The sequence below is a fragment of the Nelumbo lutea genome, chromosome 5, assembly GCF_056320005.1.
Source record: "Nelumbo lutea isolate HS-2025 chromosome 5, American lotus-T2T, whole genome shotgun sequence".
Lineage (NCBI taxonomy): Eukaryota > Viridiplantae > Streptophyta > Magnoliopsida > Proteales > Nelumbonaceae > Nelumbo > Nelumbo lutea.
The window spans coordinates 30,655,080-30,671,715 of NC_142688.1; the positions used below are offsets into that span (position 1 = coordinate 30,655,080).

General features: G+C 36.0%; 1 protein-coding gene across 1 annotated transcript; it reads right to left on the reverse strand.

Moving 5' to 3' along the window:
* Positions 1 to 84: 84 nt before the first annotated feature.
* Positions 85 to 15,561, reverse strand: LOC148851409 (nuclear pore complex protein NUP96-like). The gene is given in 7 exon segments (XM_088946397.1): positions 85 to 351; positions 4,018 to 4,115; positions 9,072 to 9,217; positions 11,447 to 11,570; positions 11,761 to 12,541; positions 12,543 to 13,995; positions 15,154 to 15,561. Coding segments are annotated over 7 exon segments (2,826 nt in total). The 5' UTR covers positions 15,182 to 15,561; the 3' UTR covers positions 85 to 155.
* Between the last annotated feature and the right edge of the window lie 1,075 nt (positions 15,562 to 16,636).

Sequence of the window (16,636 nt, forward strand, 5' to 3'; positions counted from 1 at the left end):
GATTTTCCTCTTGTAAGCAATGAAGCATGCATGAAGATATATTGATGGAGATACAACTGAAATCAGAACGTGGAGACATATAAATCAGCGAGGATAAAAAGAACGCATATATATTGGATATGATTTGAATTGTTACACGAGAGAAAAAAAGAAAACTATGAAGCTAATTCTGAAAGATAGGAGGTAAACAGCGACACGGCGTCCTGCAAATGACATGAGCGCAGGTCTTCTGGTAGAGGAGCGCTAACCATGGCGTCGAAGCAGCTCAACTGAACCTCACGAGTTGCGCCCTCCCCGCTGTCTGATAGTAGCAAATTGCATATCTCTTCAGCCATCAGCGAATAAGTCGCCCTGAACCATCCAAGAAGGGGGAAATAAATCAATGTCAGTAAACCAGGAAGGGTGAATTTTGCTAATTTCTCATCCAGGAAAACAAACAAACGAAAAAATAAACATAGCTCCAGTCCTGACATTCCGTAAACAGCAAAGTTCAAAATCACGAGAGACGGTATTTTTTAGTACCTAAGGTCTGCTAGGACACTCAAGGTGAGTGACATTCCGACAGGTAAAGCCGTAAAAGTACAACTAACTCAAAACTTTCAAATGGAAATTAACAGAATAGCGTTAATTGCAATTTCCAAAATGGGTTTTGTCCAGTGATGGATAATAAACCTTGTAAAACAGCCAATTTTGGAAATAACTAGTAAGCCCATCTTGCATATCCATCTTTGAAGGCCAAATTGAGATTGTAGGAAATAAGAAGTTGATAAGCTTGAAGAGGCAAGTTTTCTCAAATATATAAACAGAATAATACTAAACAAATATGCGCATAATACAAGACAGAACACCTAATTCTGTATGCTGCAATTGGAACATATGCATTTTGGTCAATATGCAATGCAATGGCATATGTCGCTACCTTAAAGCATAGCATTGCGTCCTAATATTTCAAGAACATTTTTGCCCATTTGATTCGGTACTATTAGGGGGCGTTCTACAGCACGAGTAGTTTTACTGGCCGATTTCAAAAACAAATAAAAACTATCTGCTTTGAAAACAGATTCTTTTTCAAAAACAAAAACACACACACAAAACATGTGTTTTCAAAACTGAAACCAAAAACATGTTCTTGAATTTCAAGTTTCAAAAACATGTTTTCATCTGGTTGTTTAATATCTATCATGTTCCATAAATCATACAATTTCTAACACTAAAAAATTTCTCTTAAAAACCATTGTTTTCATGGTTCCAAAAACATTTATTTATTTTTTTTGAAACAAAACTAACTTTTTTCTCTTTGAAAACAGAAAAGAAATGTTTTTGTTTTTCTACTGATGTGGTGATTTCAAAAACAAATGAAAACCAAAACATCCATGCTGTAGAACACTAATCACTCCTGTTAAACCTTTTTGTCCTTCGAAGAAAGAAAATATTAAATACCATCTCACTTATTAGTATATTTACTGATTATATTTTAAAATCACAATTAATTGCCATTGTTTATAATGAAAAGCAAAACAACACCCCCTTAATGACTCCTGTTAAACCTTTTTGTCCTTCGAAGAAAGAAAATATTAAATACCATCTCACTTATTAGTATATTTACTGATTATATTTTAAAATCACAATTAATTGCTATTGTTTATAACATTTTTCTCATCGCTTTTGAAAGAACCATTTTTCCACCTGTCATAATGGATTTTGAAAAGCAAAAAGGATTATGAGCAATGTACAAAGAACTGAACAAGGCATAAAACCGGAAAAAGGAGAGGTTCACAGGGCATAGGTTTAACCGGGGTCAAACCAGAGGTCGAACCATGACGACAGCATATACGTATATATACTACAGGTCATATAAATACTATATATAATAGATTTTACAACTTTTACCATACTTAAATATGGTAGATGGATGACAAATCCCTTAATTTTTAAAGCAAATGACCAAGGTTCAAGCCTCTTAATTCACATTTTCTTTAAAATACACGTGTAATAAAATAATACATACAGCAAAAAGTCATTAATTGACACAAATAAAGAAGTGCACAAATGGAAATTAAGCGATACTTGAAAATATGAGGTCATGGGTTTAAGTCTTGTCACACACGTTTTATTATTTAATGACCTAGGTGGTTTCATGAAATTAGGACCGGTTCACTATTTTTTCAGTTAAACCGGCCAGCCAGCCAGTTTTTACAGGGTTTTTAAGAATTCCAGATCTTGGGGTGTGACCAAATCAGCCAGTGCCGCTAGTCATGGTTCAACCAGTCCAGCCAGCCAACCCGGTCCGGTTTCCTAAACACTAATCATGAGGCCCTCCACTAGCTCTGCACATGGAGGGCTTAACTACAACACAAATGTGTATGGGAGTGTGGGAAAAGGTCCCCTAATCGGGTGAAGTAGGGATATTGCCTCCAATATCTGCCACATGGATGGATCATGTAGCCAATCCAAGCTGTCTACAAAGCAAGGGATATCTAGGTTGGCCACTTGATCCCTTTCAGCCCATATCAACCCAGTTTCCAACAATTATTAATCATCAACATTTTAATATTAAACTGTTCCATAAAGGAGATTTTAATTCCATCTATGTAGCAAGGGTTTTAGGCTCGAAATGGGCCCATTAAAAAAGATAGCAAGAGGAAACAGTAGGCCCATTTCAGCCCCAAACTAATCTATCATGTGGGAGATTCCTTCTTCATTCAGCCTACTTCACTAAATGACTCAACTAGCAGACCCACTTGTATAAATATATCCTAAAAGAATGCCATGTTATGCAGTATCATACTGCATATGGTAACAATAGAAAAATGCAGTGTATACTGCGTTGAGACCAAGGTTCAAAATATCGATACACCCAATACACATGAACCTTGAGTGTTGGGTGTTTCAAAGGCATGCAATCCTTTTTTTTTTTGTTCTTTTTTCAAAAGTTTACAGGGAGGTGGGTCTTAGGCCTGGCCACCCCCTGAAATTGCCAAAAACCCTATATGTATTTTCTTTAGACATATCAAGGTGCTACTGAAACGTTATGATACGCCCAATATATCCCAATATGTGACAATTTTGAACCTTAGGTGAGACTAGTAGTATGTTTAGGGCAATAATAAAAAAACGCAGTATGTATACTACACTCTACAGGTGATGTTTCCACCTATGCCGAAGCTTGACATAAAAATAGGATTATCTAACAGAGAATACTCAGGAAAAGAGTCATTCACATGGCTAGGATTTTCTTTTTGGATTGTGTTACAATTTTTTTTCAAAGAAACAGAGATGAGGCAGCTCTTTTGCAACATTGTGAAATATTTGAAGGGTGGAATATAGAGGTAGTAAACCACATGAACGTAATATTGGGTGGCTATTTCAGCTGGCAAGAACCACCCTTGCAAGGAAAAGAATCCCACAACAATACAGTTTATAAGGTCCAAGTAAACAAATCAAGAACTAAAAAATACTAAAAAACCTTGGCAATAACAGAGAACTTGTATCTATTGTACCCTATATTCAAATAGGCACACTAACCTCAGGTTGCCACACCTCTAAAAAATGAAGGATGGGCCAGAGCTGAAAATTGAAATCAGTGAGCAGCCATAGTAATTGATCAAAAACAAAAATAGGATGGATTATGGGTAAAGAAAATAGTATAAAGAAAACAACACTTCACTGAAACAGAAAAATCAGGAAGCTCCACTATTGGATCATGATTTGCCCATCATGGGAAAACTGATTAAAGGACTGGTAAGTTACCGTTTATGTACTGAGCATGGAATGCAGAGTGACATTAGTTGAATCTTCATAAAAATTTGGACTAAGAAAGATTAAGATACATTCAAATTGACTGACAATGGTAGTTATCCTGTAAGTGAAGCTTGGACCTAGATACAGCAGGGGAAGAAAATCCAAAGCAGGAAAAAGAGAAACATTCCAGAGCATACATCCATGAGTATGGATACGCAACGTGTGTATGCAACTATTATGCATATAGTTAAAGTTGAGATGAGAGAATATAACTACCTTGCATCAACTGGTAATTTGCTTCCCCAGACTGCCAATGATTCATTTAACCGACCAAAAAAATCCCTACATGCATCATTTTTTCTCTCAAGACAATCCTGCAAAAGACAATGCAATTTTGTGTCAGAAAAAGAAAGAAAAAGATCATGATTTTATGTATACTAAACATGTTAAGGACACACGAGACTTGCAGAATAATATTTCAATATAGATCCTTCTTATATCAAAACTTTTCCTTCAAAGAATAACCAATATGTATATGTATATATTGAGGTGCAAAATGTACAAAAAAGGGTCCAAAGCCAAAAAGAAATTTCATATCATACAGCTCTCTGCACCCAAAACACTACCAATAAAGAACAGATTTTCTAAGCCTAAAGCCCCATAAATCGTTAACTGCTAAACCCTATTTCATCAAAAAGCTACTAAGATCTGCACATCCTCATAAACTATTAAGAGCACCAACTCTGAACCCTCAGAAGTTTTTTATTTCATTCTCCCTAAACAGCCAAACAAATAGGAAAGAGGAATCAAAGGCCATGAAAAAGAGAACCCACCACCCTCACTTACAGATCAAGAGAACCTACATCCTCAAGTAAGTCGTATCTGATACCTTGTATACATTGTATATTTTCCCTTCTATCCAGCTTTTTGGGTAGTATGGTTTTGTTAAGTAAAAAATATGCACTGTTACTTGTCAAAAAAAAGGTGTTCCAACAAATCCAAATAACTTATCTGTTGGTGTTACAGAAAAAGGGGTAGCCACTCCCCCCCAAATCCAAATGTTGTTGAAAGAACTGAAAGCATTACTAACATCATGATACCTAGCAATGTTTTAAAATGCAGATGTGTGACGCAAAATGGTCCACTACGTAGAGGCATGAGGCATAGTTCAAACTGTACGAGATGCATGCATCCTGAACACAAGGAGGTGCGAGCCTCCTTAGAGGGGAATGAGGAAGGAGGAGGAAGGAGAATCTCAATTTTCTTTATTTTTAATAAAAATCTTTTATGTTAAGAAGAACGAAGATGCATAACACTAGCTGAAGGAGGGGTCTTGTTGAAGCGGAGGCAAGCAAGTGAAGCGAGGGGGCAAAGCCCCCCAGCCCACTTTCTTTTCCCTTCCCTTCTCTTTCCTTCCCTTTTCTTTTCTTTCTTTTCTCTTTTTTTCTTCTCTTTCATTATTTTTCTTTCTTTTCCCTTTCTTTTCCTATCCTTTCCTTTTTTCTTTCGTTTTCCTTTTTTCTTTCGTTTTCCTTTTTTCTGTTTGGTTATGAGGTGTGTGTGAGGCACATGAGACATACACCTTTAGCACACGTCATGAAAAAGGCATATGAGGCATACAGGTCAGAGGTATCAACGTCTCTGGCATACACCTTGGGCATTTTGGGGGCGCCTTGCCTGGAGGCAAGCCTCCAGTCGTACACCTCCCACACCTCTTAACACAGGTGTCTAGCTTGTCCAGCCCTAGACAAAATCGTAACATTGAGGAAAAGTTAATAAAAAGCAATAAAGGATTCAATATCATCAAATGTAATCTAAAGCCAAAAAAATATTGCCCAATGTTTTTGTCATGGGAAGGTAGACTGGATACGGACCTAAGAATGTAACTATTGGCACTTTTTGCGCAAAGTGGCCGCTCTCAAATATCAAGCTTGAAACATGCATTCTCACGCATGTCAGCCTGAGATTTTACCATTACACCAAGCAAATGGCCCCTCTATTGACAAAATTTACAAATACAGTTCCCCACCATTTCTAAGACAACTCATATAAAACAAAACCAATCCAAATGATATCCATCCCACTTCAGAAACAGCCTATCAACTCCTTCATGATCTAATGAATCCACAATAGATTTGTCTGACCAAGGTATCAAAGAAAAGTCTACCCCCCAAGTCATAAGATAGGAGTCTTGCTTCTTGAATCTGGCATCTAAAGTCCCATGGTGCAGCTTCACCTCTCAGCCAGGATAGAAATAAAAATTGGAAATGGTTACAGATGCAAATACAGATGCAAATATAGTAATGAGCTGTCAAATAACTAAAGATCAGATAAAAAGGAGCTCTAAAGCATTAACAAATGCAAAACAATTTGTCAGGATGTGCTTCAATCTAGTGTAGGAGGATGGTCGGGATTTGCCCCTAGAATAAGCAGTTGTTTCCTGGCATCCACTCAGAATCACCAAGGGGGTGTGCGCCAAGATGCCAACATGTATGCTTTTCTTTTGAAAAACAAAACCAATCATGTTGTCAAACACCCCCTATCAAACTATTGGGAAAACAGTTTCTCTGATCCGTGCAATCTATGCAGGACCTATAGGACAAAGTGGTTCAACAAGGGCAAAACTAGTCTCTCTGCATCAAGGACTGAAATTAAGAAAGTTATTGCAATTTCCAATTTGAGAACTTAATGGTAGAAGGTGACCATAGTTTTCAAGGCGCCAAGGCGAGGCTAGGTGACAAAGGGGCGCCTGAAAATAAGAAGCCAATGGATACCCCTTCTGAACTAGTTTTTTTGGTTTTATGTATTCTGCACTTACTTTTGTGCTTGTGTTTCTTGCAGTGTTTCTTGATTAGAAAAATTACTAAAATAAAAGAAGAAAAGCAAGGGGTGGAGGCCCTGTTCTAGACCCAGAAAAGCTGGTGAAAAAATATTAGAATAAAAGAAAAAATATGAAGAAGAAAAGAAGGGGCTCTGCCCCTGTTTCATACACCAATGATGAAAACAAAAAAAAAAACTGAAAAATGCAAAAAGTTAAGAACAAAAGAAGAGGGCAGAGCCCCTGTTCTAGACCCAGAAAAGCTGGTGAAAAAAAAACTAAAATAAAAGAAGAATATGGTGAATAAAAGAAGGGGTGGAGCCCCTGTTTTAGTCCAACAATATGATTCAAACCAGGAAAGGAGAATGGTTTTAGTCCAACAAGAAGGGAGGAGAAAAATGGGCGTAACCATTGTTTTAAACCAGTGGTAAAAAGAGAACAAAACGAAGGAGGAAACTGATTAACTCACCTTGACTTAGAGGACTGTGTCAGAACGATGGAGGGCTGTTGTTCTCTCCTCTTCCTCAGTTCGAATTTTTTGTCAAAGTGAAACCCTTGAGATTATTTTGCTTTTACTTACAACAAAAACATGATAACATGCATCCTATTATAAAAACTAAAACCAACCAATAAAATATTATATATTTTATATTATTTTTATTTAATAAATATTGTATATTATATATGTGTTTCAGTCCCCTAAGCATGCACCTAATACAATTTTTCTTAACATTTGGGCGAGGCGCTCTTTGAAAAGTGCCTAGTCGCCTAGGCGCCCACCTAGGTGTTGCCTTGACAACTATGAAGGTGGCTCCCTTATTGTACTAGGATGTCTTATGGCTAAGTGATAATATGAATAGTCCATGGCAATATAGATATACACCAAGGGAAGTGACAAACTATTTTGGGGGTGGCAGATAGGAATTTAGATTCCTAGTGTGATGTAATTAATGGAGTCAATAAAAGGGCCAAAAAGTGATTTATTTATCACTTTAGGGCATCAGATAACCAAGGTGTCCCCACTCTCCACTAGTAAACTAGCCTCAAATTAATAGTCCTGCTTTTGGGGATGGGGGGATATTATTATTGCAAATTGACAACCTAGCAACTAGCAAGTTAAGACAGATTTTAAAAAGTATTTATTAGCTTTCAACAGCAAAAAAAGGTGCCCCGTGACAATAGGACTATGCATTTTTCAGCAACTAAATATCAAATTATCAATTGCTTTGTTCAATAAAAAATAATATCTGATATATCAGGAGGGCTCAGAAAAAGATAAATAGAAGTAGAAGAATGGATAGCCAGCATTGTGATCAAACTAGAGGAATAACTGCACAGGCCTCTTTCTAGCAAGTTTCAATACTAAGTATTATAAAGCATAATTCACCTAAAAACAAGCATCAGGTAAAAAGTTAGTAACAGGTAAGTATTGATCATCCGCTCTTCTATATTTTCAAGGTTATGTTATTTATTTTCATAGGAAATGTCTGGCAAAAAATGAGATAATACCATTAAAACCAACTTGATTTCAAAAAAAAAAATTGAGTAGGAATGTCCATGGCAACAGATACAGATTTAATTGAGAATCTTGCCAAGGTTTTCTTTCCACACATTGTATTCCGTTCCCGCATGACTAAAGCAAACAATTTCCATTTGGAGTTCGATGATGAATTATTTGAAATGAAAGAGTTCCCTATTCTTCTGCTGTTTCAATGAATTTAATGAATCTGTTATTGACCAAAAAAAAATGAAAGAGTTCCCTAGAATAAATTACCAGATGGAGAATTCATGGAGCCATGTACAACAATAAAAATTGAGGAATTTTGATATCTTTTGAAGGGGCTACATAATGGCCCATCCCCCAACCCATAACCCCCACCCCCCCAAACCCAGGTGCAGGCGGAATTTCTAGTGATGGATTTAACAATGGATACGGCACTGATATAGAGTGGAATGGTAGAACAGGATTCATGTAGTTCGGAAAAGGCTTAGCTGAGTTCAGTGGAATTGAGATTGACATTTCTCCAGTTACAATAGTTTTGGCTGCCTCCTCTAGTCCTCTCTCAATGGAATACTCTATCAGCAAATTGTGTTAGACTATGAATCTATCACCAAATTGTATTAGAGTACAATGTTAACAAAATATTTTAATTAGGAAGCTTCTGACTAATCCATCTCATATGCAATTATGGATTCATTGGCTCTTGTGACAACTGGCAAGCGTTTTCATATGATTAGGCTCAATTTGCACCTAACCCTCTGGGCAACCACTTGGACCCAAGTTACCTGAAAATGTACATAATGATTAAAACATTACACACCACCCAGTAGTTTTATAAATTTATCTTTTTTTTTTCTTTTTGGTAAATCAAGCATATCACGCCCACCATTTCTCAACATTTAGCAATCTTACCATGCTACAACCAAACTTCTGAAAGAAATCACAGGTAATGATAAATCTAGATTCTCATTCATGATATGTACACCTGACAGTAATGATAGATTATCTCACCAATTCACTCATGGTATTCTCTTCTCGCAATGCATCTTTTAGAGAGTAGAAAGACACATAGATTCCAGCACCCAAGTCCCAATCTGCAATTTCTGACTTGTACTCTTCCATCGTATGTGCAAGCCTCCATACCTCTGGGTGATTAGCTGCACCAATTAAAGACAACAAAAAATTGTCAATGACAAATAAAATGACCAAAAAACTATAGCCAAAAAGCAAAAGATTCTTTTAGACTAAACGAGCAAAATCATTCAGCACAGTTAGAACCTCAACAACGTAACTAATTGATTACAATTACAGAATATTTATCTTAATTATTTATGTGGGAATATGCTCCTTTCCTATTTAATAGGAGGCAAACTTAACCAAGCTTACAGTTAAAACAAATCAATATAAAACCAATCGGGGCACTTAAAAGCAGCTAGGCATGGCATCTCCTAGTAGGACTGTCAAAAATGTCCTATTATCGAAGTCCAAGTTCACAATTCAATTTAATCTAACCAGATTTTGATGTCAAAAATTCAGATACATTTATAATTGGATTGGATCTGGATCCACCCTGATCAAATCCAATTAAGATCCAAGTCCAATAACATTAGCATGTATATAAAAGAATTAACATATTTGTATTGATAAAGCTGGTTTAAATATCATATTTTCATAAAAGGCTCATAAGTTCAGGTCTCATGGAAGTTATTTTAATGCTTTCTACTAAAGATAATATAATATCTAATCTGTTTCCAATTCATTTTATTACTAAAATATGATTTTGACATTTTGTAGTTTAATGTATTACTAATACATAATACTGAATCCGATCAGAGTACAATCAAAAGCCAACAGATTAAATCTGATTCAAGTTCGAATATTGATAGGGTCAGATTCAAATTAGGTAGATTTGATGAAAATCTGACCCATTTACAGTCCTATCGCCTAAGCAACAAAAACAAATAAATAAATAAAATTTGCATATTATGAAATCATAAATAAGTATTATTGATCAAAAAGGCATGCAGAAGTTTTTTTATGAAGAAAAATAAAAAAGAAAAGTCATTAAGAAGAAAGAAAGATGTACGACAGGAGTTATAAGAAATCACCCCCAAAGAGAAAGAACAAACATCCTAATGCAGAAGAAATACCACATAAGAAAAAACTCAGCAGCAAAAGCTGAATCAAAAGGAGCAAACAGCCCCTCCTGTGGGTGTCTCTTTCTTCCTCCAAAATTGACCTCTGTTTTCTTCCAACTCTCTAAAAGCATGCAGAAGTATTATGTAATTACATGTTCACTATACGCTACTGAACCACAAATTAAATCAGTGAATTGATTAACTAACAACTTGCAGATGCTTTTGGGAAAAATGACAAGTTCCCTAATAACTCCACTGGTTCAAAGTAAAAGGAATTCCAAATTTTTTCAGGAACACAGTTTAATACAAATAAGCTGTTAGAGAATAAAAACATATTCAGCAACCTCACCTAACACCTAGGATTCAAGAGGAAGAGATAATTAGTTGTTCCATCGTCTTTATGACTGATTAGAAGAAAGTATGTTTAGAAGGAAAGCAACAATGTGATGTTTTTCGGGTACATATCCTCCATGGGAGTGATTAAGCAACTAGACAAATAGACAGAAAAAGAGATGGAAGGACCCAAGAGCCAAGAGGTATGAAAGGGTTATGCTATCTAACATATTTGTCTTCAAATAAATTACTAGGAAACTAAAAGCAGAGAAAAAAAGGGACGTTTAAACAAATTGCAGGACTTTAGAGCTTCTCAAATTTCGGTACTACAAGTCTACAAGTATCCATTTTTATTTTCCATGCTTATACTCCAATTTGTGATCTGGTTAAGTGGAGTAAAAGTAACACAATTTAGCATTGATGACTTTCACATTTTAAGAACTTAACATCTTTAGACTTTTGAACCCAAACTTGCCCCCCCCCCTTCTAGCTGTCTATTGGCATGAAATCTTATATAAGAAAATTTAATTGTTCAATATAATATTTTCTGATACAAGTATGGACACCTGCGCATGCGCACTCTCCATTCTTACCATCATAAAAATAATATCTTCATCTAATTAATGGTTTGTTTTCCCATTAGTAGATCAGATATATCCAATTTTCTGAAGTATCCATCACTTTATATATATATATATATATATATATATATATATATATATATATATATAACTAAATTGTTGGAAAATAATGAGTTGAATGCAAGTTGATTTGATAAATTTGAATCATTTAGCATGTAAAAAAATAATAATAATTCCCTGTCATGTACATTCTCTTTAGCCAATTATAATCCAAGGAAACTACATTATTTTCTGAAAGGAAAAGAGAAATAACAAAAAAAAGAAAGATGGTTACCTGACAAAAATAATGTATGAGCAACAGAAGTCATGAAAATTGAGTGAGCCCTTTGCCAGTTGGAACACTCAAGAAGATGTTCAAGAGATTTTGACATATTCCCATAATAGTGGTGATATGTAGCCTGCATTAAAGGAAAAGAATATTTATTACAGCAGCAAGTTTATATATGAAGATGGATCTCAGATTAAACATGCACAATTTTCTTAGAATGGTAGATGACAATTAGCTTTCCAGCAATGAATGGTTATTCAGACTATAAAATGACAAAGTCAACGTCTGGAAATATCAAGATACCAAGGAAAGTGACATACCCTTGCCTCATGCAACCAGGCTAATGGAACACCCAAGTCTTCAATGAACTGACGCTGCATTGCTTGTGAACTCCAAGTTTCACAGTATTGAAACAAAATTTCTCTAATAACAGAAGCCTGGAGATATGGTAAATCATCACAGTGGGGCATGTGAAGGACAACGTAGATGGCCCAATGGCATTGTCCAAGACACAGTAACTGGGAGACAAAACTCATGTCAAGCACATTAAGCTCATCTGAACTAAATGCACCAACAGCTTCCAATATACAACGTTGGTGCCAGATCATGTGGTAATCGAGTGCATCATAGGTTGATGAGAAGGCACTAAACATGGTTTTCAAAGCATCAAATTTACTTTCTTCATTAGAATGAAGGAGCATAAGATAATATGCCAAGTCAAAACGATCCCCTGGGCTCCAAGTCACAGCCTCCTCAAGAGGTCCCTCATCAATATAAACTGGCACAGGATATGGAGCTTGCCCTTCATCAAGTAGCTGCTGATATGTACGGACTATGATGGGCAATGAGGTATCTGGTGGTAATTGATACCACATCAACAGCCCTAAATACCTTTTCCAATCGATTTTTGAAGAATGCAAAGCACCTTGAATATTACCAGCAAGTAATTCATACAACCTTACTCTGTCCTTTTCAATGAAGTTGAAATCTAGTCCATTCATTCTCCAAAGGTCAAGCTGTCGAGCCATATCAGATCGATTCACTGTAGACCCACCAGCTTGAGCCAACAGACAAGCGAGCCGCACATCCCCTTTAGAAGCATATCTCTGGAAGTTCTAAGCGATTGGATACAAGCTTTTGAAGGTTTAGTTTGAAGGACCCAGCTTCAATTTCTATTTTCTCGTGCTTTATTGATTTGTGGAGATTAAGTGGAGAAGAAAAACAGGAATCAATAAGCTCCTCTTTTACTCTGTCATTTTCGTCTCTGACCACTTTATTAATTGCAACCTTTTCTACATTGATCACAGAAGATAATCCTATCCCAAAATCAGTGACACCAACAGGTGTACCAGTATGAACAAGGATACCATTAGGACCCCAGCCAACTCGAAATGACTTTCCCATGAACAATCCCGCATCAACAATATTACTAGAATGCATTCTAGTTATTGGAGTTTCATACTTCAGATCCAATTTGAAACCTTGTACTTTTCTTGTCCTCAGTGGCAAGCCCTTGTTTTGCCTTGTCATAAGAATGGTTTCCGGTGAGCTTGAGTCAGAACTATTAACATTGTACTCAAGCAAAGCTTGAGGAGTCTTCCGCACAATGGGTGGACTAGTTCTATAGCTGACCTTCCGAGCAGAATACTGTAAACCAGGTCTAATGTACTCCTTTCTTAGGTGCTGCTTCTCATGTGAAAATGACCCATCAAGGTCTTCGCTCTCCTCCCCCTCTGTAGGGAACATCAGCATTCTCATTTCTTGCATCTTGACAGGATCAAGCCCAAGATGAGCAGGGAGGGAATGGGACAGAACAGTTCCAGAAGGTCCCTCTTGCAGGTCTTCATCAACCTCACATATGTCACTGCTTGTGGCCTCTCCAGGACGCTGAATTGTATCAGCATCATCCATTATAATATCATCTTCATCATCTTCAGTCAATCCAAATCTGCTGAAATGGTCAACAAGGAATTTCCACTCACCATTCGATGGATCAAACGAAATGAAGTATGCCCCCTGCCTTTCCATGTTTTTTCTTAATTTGTTCACAACGTTATGCAGTTGTTCTCCTTGAAAGACTAATGACTCCATTTGAAGAACCAAAGTTACTTCTGCAGATTTGTTAAGGCCCTCGCCAACTGCAGGTTTATTGGTCTCATCTTCATATACCACAACTTCATGCCTATCAAACCTCACAATTCTGTCTAGATCTAACCATCTTATGTCAGTTTCTCCAAAAAACTTAACACGTCCATATCCAACCCTTCCAATAGTGAAATCTCGAACACGGCAGCAATAGCCAGGATCATTGAGTTCCCGTGCAGCCAACTCCTTCAAGGAAGGCTCCATAAAATAACCAGGTGAATGCAAAACAGGCAAAAAGGCTTCAGTTTCACTAAAATCATTGCATGAAGTAAAACCCGTGCTCATGGAAATCCTTCTTTTCTTGAACATAGATGAAATGTGTGAACCAGATACTTCCACAACAGATTCACCACTACAGGGAGTAACAAAGGGAATTTTTCTTCTACTAGAATGAAGCTCATCCAGGATCCCTGACCACAAAAACAATGCCAGATGAAAATTAAAATTAAGAATATTAAACAAAATAGAATTTAGTCCTAATCCAAGTTCCCAACACCATACAACTTATCAAAACAATCTATTCAATAGACAATATCCGGCATGTGCTATGGTATTACATAAGTCATGCTTACATGGTAATTGCAACTCTCCAGCATATGTATCCAAAAAAACATAGAAATTGAAAAATAGTAAGAAGAAATACAAAATAACCAATTTGTTTCTTTACATTGACTTCATATAATAATGATAGTATGCTATATCCTGACTACTATTGAATCAACGGATCATGCATGGTGCATGGTACTTTGCACTATCAAACTATGTTCTACCTCTTATGAAATAACTAAATGTAGCAGTTCATAACTCTGTGTCCTATGTATAGAAGAAAAGTAGAAAACATATAGTGATCATTTGAATTCAGCATTCATCTTACTAGCAAAAACACCGTCTCTGTATTCATTAATAAAAAAGACAATAGAATTAAACACAAAAATGGTAACCATTTTTTAAGTTGATAAGCATAAACATTTTTATTGCTTCCCTGATGAAGCTAGCACCATTCATGAGTCCCGAGTAATACATATATGTCCAATTTTATGCATCTTAGTGAATATAACCGGCGACCTAAGCATCACGATATTGCTGGAATGCAGCACCAAACATCTCATCGGTATAAACAGAATTCCTCACAAACTCAATTAACAATTTAACCGAAGTTGGAACAGGTTAAAGGACAAAAAAAAACGTATGTTTCCCTATTTTCGTTTGGAGAATAGCCTTTTCATTGGGATTCTCAGATGTAGAGCAGGACGAAATAGATTTAAAAAAGCGAAGTGATATTTTTAAACAAAAAAAAAATGGTGGCAAATCAATGTATATTTTAGAGTATCAAAGTGCATTATAAGACCAAAGAGGACTTGCTTCAGAAATTACAATGAAAAGAAACCCTAAGAAAAAAAAAAAAAAAAGATACTTAGATGAGCAGAAACTGGACCGTTGGAAGTTACAGTGAAGCCTGCATCTCTATATCAGAAATGTGGACGATACAACGGGAGTGTTCGAATGAAGCATAGAATCAAATACGTGGAACTGAAAATAGAAGATTAAAAAAAATGAAAATGGCTTACCAGTCGAATAAGCAGAAGTAGACGCCATGGCCGAGGGAGGAGAGAGATAGACGTATAAGATTCTGACTGAAGTAGTTCCAACGCAAGTCTGCCTGCAGAAGAGTGAAAATTCGAAGCTCGACGCCTCGTACTTCAACTGTCTCTACAACCCTCTGCAACTCTCTTCCTCCATTTCCGGTAGAAAATAGAAAACCCTAAGACTGCAAGTGCCGCCTGTTTTTCGATTTTGGAAAAGAGTTTTGTTGCAAAATGGTCGCGCGCAAATGACATTATTTACACAATAATTCTTTACCGTGGATTGCAGGTGAGAAGGGAAAGATCGCACAGGAATTATCGATACATCTCCCCCACGATCTCACTGAAGTGACTGAACAAGACCCGTTTCACAGCGCTGTAAACGGGTCGGTCGAATGGTATATGCCAAAATCCAGCTTTTTGGTGATATTCGGATTCAAATCGCATGTGATTGTTATATGATGAGGAATAACATTAATAAACTAAAATAAAATTATCAAAATATTATATAATATTATTGAAATGAAATAAAAAATACTTTGATATAATTATAAATGGATTGAAATCTGATCGAATTCTATGGCTTTTTAATAAGAAACTTCTAATTATAAGTACCCAAGTGTTAAAGTTCATATAAAACCTAAAATATATCATCGTGTGCTCATTTTTTAAATATTATTTTAAGAAAGCATCTTATATAAAATAATATGATTATATAGTGATAGTTTTGAGTTCTAATTCATAGTTGTCATTTATTTCACGTCGAGAACTCCCAGTTCACCCAAGAGGTTAACCCGTTTAACGGTTTTTGGACATTTTTTATTTTTAATTTTTATTGTCAAAACGGGCCACCCATTCGAATCGGACAGTTGAACTAGAAACTGGTGGCTAGAGCGGTTCCGTTTTTGGGTCATTTTTTATAGATGTTAATAATTATATGAAATAACTTTGTAGTTATAGTCATGGGAAGGGTGGATATTGCAAGAGATTCCAAAACCTTGAAAGATAAATCCAATGTGACCTTAAACACATAAAAATTTGGCGATAAATCCACCAAACTGGAAAAACCAAGAAAAAAAATCATAAAATCAAGTCCAAAATTATGCTTTGAGACGAAGCAAAACATACATGCAATCAAAGAAAGAGACAAAGCATATCGTCTTGTAAGAAAATAAAAAACAAAACATTGCACAAGAAAACCAAAGAAAAAACAAAAGGGAATAAATAAAATCATGGTAAACCCTATACCATTTTGGAAGATCTTGAAGAATAAAACCAAATACAAAAAAGAGCAGAAAAAAAAAGAACATACCGCACACGCTCAAATAAAGCCAATAATATAAGAAACATTTGAACAGTGAAAATCCAAAATCACAAAAACCCTTGTTTTTCAAACCACCGTTGACTCAGACAAATGAACATTTTGGCTTGGGAATTGTCCAGGCAACCAGTTCCATTTCACCCCAAT